Genomic DNA, 9,695 nt, shown 5'->3' with positions numbered 1-9,695 from the left:
AGAACAATTGTATAGCTTATAAGTTATAACCAACTTTCAGATGGAACTTTGTTACAGCCGTATAATAATTAATAACCAGGCCTCAATTGTCATCATCTTCCTCTTGTACAGTTGTATACCGCTCCAATCCCTGTCCACAATCTAGGATCCATGAACCTTAGGATGGATTAGGTGGAGAGACTGATGCCAACTATTGGAGATGTCATAAGCACACACGGCAGCAAGCCGGGAGACCCAATGGCTGTACGTATGCGTGATTTGCGGTAGCTACGGTCCGTGGCGCTTCCTTAAAAGTACCCAGAGGCCGGAACTGGTACTAAACCTCACCTCCCCCATTTTTTATATTTTAAAGCAAGACCCAAGAGTAGGTGTTACTGGCAACAACAGCCAGAGTGAGTCCAACCACATGTATGAGCTCGGCCTCTCGCTTTCACGCCGCTCTTCCGATTACTAACACCAGCAACCAACCCTGGCGGGCCATGCTCCCCCTCCCTTGTGGTTCATCTTTTCTGACCGTCAAAAGCCTCGTGTTTGACAGTCTTTCTTTTCTTTTTTTTATAAAATGTACCTCTGGGGGACACCTTGAACCAACTCCTACACGCCTCTCATTATATATTTGTTTCCTTGCACAGAGGCGCTTGCCACATCTCTCTCTCTCTCTCTCTCTATACTCCATGGGCAACTTCTTACCTTGCTTGGCTCATGGAGCCAATAGACGTCCCATGAATTCTAAGGCCACCAAACAAAAGCTCAATTGTTTTGATGACCCCATGAAGTTGCTTCACAAGTGGAAGAAGGCTAAGAAGAGCAGGGGTCACACAACAAACACGAGTGACGCTGCTAAACCCGTCTCAGAGGATCATTTGGAGAAGGGTGATCAGAAGGGAGTCATCAGAGTAAAGGTTGTGCTGACAAAGGAGGAGGCAGCTCGGTTGCTATCTATGTGCATCCGAGGTGAAGAGAAGACATTGGTGCAGTTAATGAGCCAGCTCGAGAGTCGCCACGCAAGTGCGGGCACCCTCGGATCAAGCCACGGTGGGTGGAGACCGGTGCTTGAGAGCATTCCTGAGGATTGTTGAGATGATGCCATGAAGAGTATATACAGTTGTCCTGCTCATGTACAACCCGTTCGGTCTTTAGCTGTCTCTTCTTCTTTTCTTTTCTTTTTTCCTTCAGCAAAGTGGTGTTTAGCCATTGCTGGGGGCATAGCAGGGACATAAGTGAGAGAAAATGAGACGAGAGGAGTTGTACACATTCTAACCCATCTCATTGCACGTATATTAATCTCCCTGAACTTAATTCCTTGGAAGATAGTCTTCAAGGATTTATTCCCACCCTTGTAATATATGGAAATGATCATAGACTTTTACCTAACCTGATGGATCTTTTCTTTTTTGGTAGTTTATTTACATAAATGCTAAATCTCTCCTCTTATGAAACAAATTAGGCTTTCCACGAGTTTTGCTAGAAAAGAAAACAAATCGCCCTGTTAGTCTAATTCTTAATCAGCAACAACCACCATTCTTTGGCTTTAACAACGGATGCACATCCAATCCCTTTGGACCGTAGTCCATGGCTCCATGCAAGACATGATCCATAGATACCCATGTGCTTTCTCTCTCTCTCTCGTGGGGCAAGTGGGTTAGGCGAATCCAATGCATAGCAACTCTTACAAAATAATACAGGTCATAGGAGCACTAAGGACACGTAGTTATTTGCTTAATTAATTGTAGGGTTGACGCCGTGGAATTTCGTCTGCCGCAATAGACAACAAGAAAAAGGGCACTTCGTGGTTGGTGGGCACACATGTTAATAATTCTGCTAGCTGAACCATAGCATTAGCATGTGATGCTTCCGTTCCCCCTCCCCACAATTGGGATCTCGTGTGAACTATTGTAGTAGGCTGTTTTGACCCTCCAGTGTAGTAAAGATGCATGCTTACCGTCGCTGTATATATATTATAAAATGGTTACACTTGGTCCACAGGAACTTTAGGTCAAGGACTTTGCAAGGGAATCTCTTTAGGCTTTGGCGAGGTCTCGGTTGCTGATGGGGCACCAGATCCATTTCCTATGGACATTTCGCCTCTCTTACTTGCTTGAGTAATGATTGCATCTTCGTCACCTGATACATCATGGTTGGGCTTTTCTCTCTCAAGATGAATGCTGCTGGCCATGGGGAAATTATTAGGTTGGTGTACCGCGGACCTAGGAAATCCCTTTTCCCTTCCTGTTTTTTGACCTTTTATGTGTGATAGCAATAGGTGCTAGGATCCACCATGGATCCGGTTCACCGAATAACTTCTCCAAACAGTGATGAATACCTCTCAATAAAGCCATACTTTTACCAGGAGGAATGATATTTGTAGATGTGGTTCCCTCAGAAAAAAAAAAAAAAAAAAAAGGGGATGTACATTTGTATCGTAGAAGTCAATCACCATGGCCAGGAACGCTGAGACTCTTGATGATGGTTTAAAGCACATGATGGTTTTGGCAGTGATGGTGTAGTGACAATTTTCATTAAAAAGAAAGACCAGGATTAAGAAGTATAACAACGATGAATATGGTTTTGGCACGTAGTGTGAGGACTGCTCTAGGTCACATACCATGCATTGTTAAGTTGCAAACTTTTGCTCCCGGAAACAACAAAAGAAAGAGGCAAGAAAAACCTATAAGAATTATAGTGGAGAAATTATTTCCTTATATTAGATATATGATGTAGCTTTGCACGCCATCAGTTACAACCGCTTATTCTTATAGGATCTATTCATCAAGCGTAATCTCCTAATATGGTTACAAAAATGAGTGGCTGTGATCAATGGTGTGCACATCCACATGATGCATGCAGTATAACGAACAATTTTTTCGGCAGATAGTGATGTGTAATTAAGGACATGCTTGATTTTCTAACAATATATATTTTTTTAGTTGAGTCTAATAATATTTTTTATATATAATTATCAATTATTAAAAGTGGAAGTATGCCAAAAAAAAAAAAGGGCTAAGGATGGAAGACTTCAACAATATGTTTTTAAAGATGTCCATGGAGATTTCAAAAAGTTATTTTCATAGCTAGTTGTGAAAGATAAATTTTTTTTTTCTTCTTTTTTAAAAAAAATAAAAATTAGGAGAGCTTATCGATGTATGGTATGAATTAGTCCTAGACTACATGCCACAAAACTGACTTACATTAATCAATGGAAATGTGCCCCCATTCCCACTATTTTCCCTTCCCTAGTATTGGGGCTGGAGAGGGAGCTATTAACATTAATCAACATAAGCATGTAAAAAGGCAACATGAGGATATAAAATCCAAGCATGGATCCTCTATGGCGCATATGTTATAATATAGAGTATAATACACTAATTGATGGTTGTCATCGGCCATCAAAAAATATGTGCTGTATGTATCACACAACCTATATTTGTGCGCATTGTTTGATGATTATTCAATCTCTGATGGTGGTCATACATAGGTGCATCGGATTATACAATGCTCCATACATACTGTGGAGGATCCAAGCTCATAAAATCCTTCCTCCTATTCCACCATCTCCTGTGGAATAGAAAATGGCATAATATTCTATCATCAATGTTCTTCCAATTTTGATAGAAGCAAAAGCTCAATAACTTGAATATAAAGCTACAGCACATCAAAGAACCAGTACAGGGAAGTAGAAATTTCGTCTTTTCCTATATGATGCAAAAGCTTCATTCCCATTACCCATTCATCAAGAAAATGAAGAGGTACATGAAAACTGAGTTTTGAGTAAATTTCGCTTGAAAAGTGGAAAACGAGCCCTAAAGAGCCCGGCTTGGGTATTCAAGGAAAATTACAAGTATTAATTATATTAACTTCTCTTGTGCCAAGACAACTCTACCTCACAATGTTGTTACGATTGTCAACCATGAGAATCTTTATGATTACAATCATGTGCAGTGCGTACAGAGTCCCACGCTAACGCTAGCCACAGATTCTTCCAAGAAATGTTATAAGGAGCTTCTGAAGAATCCCTATAAACTTTTGTATAATTAAAATTAAAAAAATTGGACAGGGAAAAAAAAAAAAAAAAAAACACTGTAAACAGGATCATCTCTTGGAGACAAGCCCCTTCTATGTTCAATAAGGTGGGACCATGAGACATTGAGTGGTTGTATGAAAGGGTGCCAAAGTAGGTGGCATTTCCAATCCATTAAGAAATTCCACATGTAAATCCAACCATGCAGAAGGGAACGAGGTCCCTATCCTGTACCTAAAGGCAGAAGGTTAGGAGGTCTAAATCTCCTTAGTGGCTGACTATTAGCTACAAAGAAACTTGTTCCAAAGAAAGTCGGAACGCATCAAATGGGAGGCCCCCATGTACCTCCCTAACCATAAAGTTTAGGGCAAAAAGAGCCGAAAGCATGGTTGAAAGTGGTCCAATCACCTTCAAAAGCCCTTTGCATCTGGGACCAATTTCAACATAAAAAAGCATTGAACTTGGAAACTTAGTAAGGAATTTCTTGCCCAATTGGAGTAACCAATCCCTTAAACATCTCATGGTCCATCACTCCACCTACCACGTGAGAAGTTTAATGTATCTTAATGGGCAGAAAATAGCCAATACCTATAACCCTATCAGTATCCAACAGTTGAATGTGTCTCTTTTTCCAGGCTTCCTTTAAGATATATAGGCAGTTGAAATTTGGATTTGTGGACGAACGTTCTCTTGCTTTCTGAAGCACAGGCTACACTACATCAAAGTCCAAATTTACAACTTCTGATCGACAGGGTTTTGCAGCTGGCTTGAACATTCTAAATTAATATAGCTGTTATAACACAAAATTACTCCAGAATTGTATAGAAAAGGTTTTTGTGGGAGAAAAAGGTACAACGTTGCAGCATTTCTGCAGCTCACTTAAAACCAAGTATGACGGTCTATACTAGCTCTCGTTCTCAACAAACAAAAAAAAAAAAAAAGGTTTATACTAAAGCTGTAGCAGTACACAAGGTCATCCAAAATCCTTGATATTAGGCATTTTCAAAGCTTCCATCATATTTCTTGCATTTTTTATCATCTAGTAATTATTATATCTTATTGCAATGACCATTCTACCTTCTGATAATCCATGCCCTTGACCAATGATATCCAGTCATCTTATTATTATTCTCCCATTTCGGCTATACCCCAGTTTCGACTCCATTTTTCCGATGTCACTGTTCCAGACTATTTCCAAGTCATTATAGTAATGAAGCATTATATTGTTAGTGGCTATATGACTAGTTATTTGAAAAGTCAATATTAAAAATTAGAAAGACTCGTCAAAAAGGTAGTAGCTTTATAAATCATTGAAAAGTAGCACGTACAAACACTGGAATAGATACAGCCTAACTAGCATGGTATACTAGACGCATATTGACCAAATAACAATCCTAAATGGATTGCTGGTAGGCTTCTTTGGCATAAAACCACTACAAAAAATGGATAAATGTTTTAGGGGTTTTTCTATAGTACTCCAAAGGATAAAAACGTTTTTGAATAAAATCAAGATTTTGATCATTTAATCCAATATGAATGATCAAGATTAATTCATTTGTAACTGCCTATAACTAGTCCTGTGCAATAATTTTTTTAAAATCTAGGATTACTTCTATAGTAAGATGAGCAATGGAGGAGCATAATTTTATCAAAGTTAAAGGCCTCTTTTTGAATAATGTTCTCCCCTTTAAGTCAATCCTTAAATCTTTACCATGAAATTTGGAGGAGGAGGAGGAAGAGGAGGAGTGGGTTGAAGATGGAGAGCAGAGGGAGGAGGAAGAAGGATAAATTGAAGACATAGAAGAAGAGGAGGAGGAAGGACGAGTTAAAGATGGAGGAGGAGAAGCGATGGGTCAAATATTTTTAGAAAAAAAATTTAAAAAAAAATGATGATTGATTTCTTAATCTATTAAAAGAAATTACTCTATATGGATTATCAAATTTTTTTTTTAATAAAATAATAAAAAAAATATCATAGAAAAATCATATTTTAGAATAGTGTAACATCTTCCAGAACCTTGCAGTGGAAGTCTATCAGTTCCGGTTGGAAGCGTCCGAACAGCTTTAAAAAAAATAAAAGGATGTCACATCCGATGAAATATTCTACGGGATTTATCAGGAAGATCTGCACCATCCTACTTACCTATGGATATGTATTTTTGTGCCTGTTCAATTATGCGCGAGTCCATGTGACACGCAGCCCCAAGAAAATAGCCACCGAGGCATAATTGCGCGAGCATTTGCCAATTAAAAAAGAAGAGAAACAGTGTTAGCCGGAAAAATTTACATCTCACAACGCAAGGTGCTTATCATGCATACTAGAGATCAGAACCATATGCAAAAGGCTTAATTAGCATCTCGGACGCTAATTAATGATGAACAAAAGCAAGATAAATTGCAGTTACAAGTCCGAATCAGAGATCTCATCAGAGAAAAGATGAGCCACAGTTTTCCGTCTCACTCTTATCAGAGAATAGAAAACGAAAAAGATGTTGCAGCCACAAGACTATACATTCAGCGACCATGACATCAAAACATCAACATCTCCGGCCACTTCAATCATGGAGCTTCAAAAAACGAGAAAACCTAGCACTTACAAGTTTAATTAGACTAAGCAAAGTAGGAAGTCGACCAGATAGATCTCACGAGACTTGAAAATGAGACAACTACAACAGAAGAGAGAGCAGGAATCTCATTCACCCATATCAGAACTCTGGACCTCCGGGACCTCCATTATGCTCTCCAAAGAGGGTTTCCAACCTTGGGCTCTCCCAGCTCCCTCTCTCCTCCTCCTTTCCCTATCCATCTCCATCAACACATCCTCCAGCCTCTTCTCCTCCTCCTCCAGCTGAAGCATCAACCACTGGAGCTCCCCTCTTGTCAACAGGACCTTAACCTTCAAACCACCTTCCTTTCCACCACCCACACCACTTTCTCCTGCTCCTCTTGGTTTCACCTCTCCCTCATCTACCCTTGGCGAACAGGTCTCCATGCAGTTGCCCATGCCTCCTTGGCTCTAAGCGGAACTAGAGAGAAACTTCCTTGTGATATGGTTAGTGGTGTCTGCAAAAGGCCAACCATGGGGTGAGTCACGTGTGGCCCTAATATGGTAAGATTAGGATCAGTGAATGTTGGATTTTAATGGAAAGAATCTTGGGCCAGGGTTTTCCCATGCGGCCCCGAACAACCAGTCGACAAGTTTGAAGGGATCGAGGCCGTTAATCCACCCGGCACGACTAGGCCACCGGGGCACGCTCGACTTGAAACCGCGGCCCACAGAAAGATCCGCCGTCCAGAGCTTCCGCCGAAAATCTCGGGGATGATGGCGAAGTAAAAGGCCGGTGATGGCGTCTCTTAACCCTTCACTCTCGTTGAACCTTCGGCCATAGAAAGCGACGGCTACTACTTTTCTTCCTGCGGGCGCTCCTACAGGCTACAGGCTCTCACCAAGCTTCCCGGGCGCTCCTACAGCCTTGGAGAATTCCGCCACCCACTCCGCTTCAGCCAATAATTGGCATCCACGCGGCATGTATCACGTGCTACTCACACGCTAAGTTAGAACAGTAAAAAGATAAGAAAACGGATGTGAAATTCTAACGCTCAATTACGGCACATCACTATGCGGTTGCACCACCCCTCCCTCCTCCTCCTCCTTCTTCTTCTTTATTTTTGAGTTGTGAATTAGGAAGCAAAATGCCATTTAGAATTTATTACTGCAAGAAGGAAGTATTTACAAGAGGGGGGTGAAACCTATATACAAGAAGCTAAAGACAAGAAACAAACTAACAAGAGACCGAACTGCAAGATGATGCAAGAAGTCAAGATCCAGCAACCTCACAGGGCGACTAACTCTCTCTAAATCCAGGAGATCTCATCAACATTTCAAATAAGAATAGAGCATCTCGATTGGCCAGGCAAACTCTGCAATTTAGATCAAAGATTAGATGAACCTCCCGTAGAAGTAGTAATATGCAAAAACTTTAGCTCATTCCAGATTTTTGCATGACTTTTTTTGGTTTTGTCTGAACCCAGCTACTCCCAAAGCTCGAACGAACACAAAGATTTTTGAAACACCGATAACATCGAGCAACGCTTGTTAGTGGATGGTCTTCTGTTCCTTTCAATCCAGACATTCCAACACGTGCACTAACCGATTGATCCCAAGCTCGTCATGTCGATCCATGAATTCTCTTCTTCCTCCAGGTGGTCCTAAGAGCCTGAAAATTATTGGATCTACCTACCAGCTCGAGGCGAGTAAAAATGGTGATCCAAATGCCTGTTACAAAACGGTACCTTAAAAAAAAAGGAGAAATATTCTCCATATTTCCTCTGCAAAAAGAATAATCTTGGTTCAACAACCAACTTTTCTTTCTGAAGAAGCCCTATACTATGCAACTTATTTTTGACATCCAACTAGAGGAAGATCTTAATTTTCTCAGTTTTCCAAATTGATTTGTAGAAGCGGCATAACAGACCACCTTTATTTATTCCAAATTGATTTGGCCACTCTACTAAATTCCACTTTTATATAAAAATAAAATAAAGAAAGTGAGCATTGCTTTGGGAGGGTGGCGGCCGCCACAAGCATTCTGGCAAGCAAGTATTGTTCTTTCAATTATGGAAAGCAGCAGCATTTGGTAAACGGGGCGAAGGACTTCTGGTTCAGGAGATGGGCTGGAAATAGTCTACATTTTTATGAAGCGAAATCCAGATAAAAGTAGAAATAAGAAAAAAGAGGGGTATCCTTCGGTAGCAAAGTATGAGCATCCTATGCCGACAGGCCAAGGATGGCATAGGGAAGTTAGGCTAGAGATGTTCCAGATTCTGAGGGCAGCAGTCATTATAACTCATAATATAGTATTTAAGACCTCACCTGCTCTCACCATCTTAATTTAAAATTTTTTTCTTATGTTAAAGTTGAGTAATGTCCCTTTCCAACTAATGTTTCAACATGACGCTACCAAAAGTTCATTGTAGTAGAAGTTCACTACCCAGGACCTTCAAATGGATGGTTCCACTCTGACGCCTAGCCCTGTAGAACTCTTATTTTCCTCTTCGATCCTTTGATTTCTATAAAGCAGTGATGGCTATTTACACATAGGAACGTTCGCATGATCTATATCATCTCCAGAGATTGAAATTGAAGCAATCACCCATCTTAAAGCAATATATTTGTCCCACAATTAGGCATATACTCTGGGATTCTTCATCGATCCTAAAGCCTCCTTGTTTTTGGGATAAGCATGAGAGGGGAAAACAGTGCAAGGGCAACAGAAGCAAATGGGGGAAAAAAGTCTAAGAAAAATAATAGAATTGCTATTCAATAAGTAAAATAATAATAAACTACTATTATGAGATCTATGAAGTCCAAGAACAAAACAAATGGAGAAAGATTTACAAATTTTGGGGCCATATTGATCATCCCTTACTAATTTGACTTTCCGGCAGATACTAGTCAACTGTAGGCTACCTAATCACACTGTTAGTCATTTCCGCTAGCAGAACCCAGCACACTGTCATATTAGTGTATATCTATCAAGCATCTTAGCGTAACATCTAATATCCTGGTGCAGAAATTTGATCATACCAAAACCATCCCACCTAAACCGCAATGAATTGAAGAAGACAAGAAGCCATCCCCATGAAATACGAGTGGCTAAAAGACTAACATTTTATC

The 9,695-nt window shown here is 40.3% G+C and overlaps 1 protein-coding gene across 1 annotated transcript; it reads right to left on the bottom strand.

Moving 5' to 3' along the window:
• Positions 1-6,710: 6,710 nt before the first annotated feature.
• Positions 6,711-7,022, bottom strand: LOC105048196 (uncharacterized). The gene has a single exon (XM_019851699.1). It carries the CDS (start codon positions 7,020-7,022, stop codon positions 6,711-6,713), a length of 312 nt encoding a protein of 103 aa, XP_019707258.1.
• Positions 7,023-9,695: the final 2,673 nt, after the last annotated feature.

This window comes from Elaeis guineensis, chromosome 7 (assembly GCF_000442705.2).
Source record: "Elaeis guineensis isolate ETL-2024a chromosome 7, EG11, whole genome shotgun sequence".
NCBI lineage: Eukaryota > Viridiplantae > Streptophyta > Magnoliopsida > Arecales > Arecaceae > Elaeis > Elaeis guineensis.
This window is presented reverse-complemented; position numbering and strand designations above follow the sequence as displayed.

Bases quoted from the DNA above. Each gene is read 5' to 3' on its own strand.
- LOC105048196 (XM_019851699.1), bottom strand. From the start codon at position 7,022: ATGGGCAACTGCATGGAGACCTGTTCGCCAAGGGTAGATGAGGGAGAG.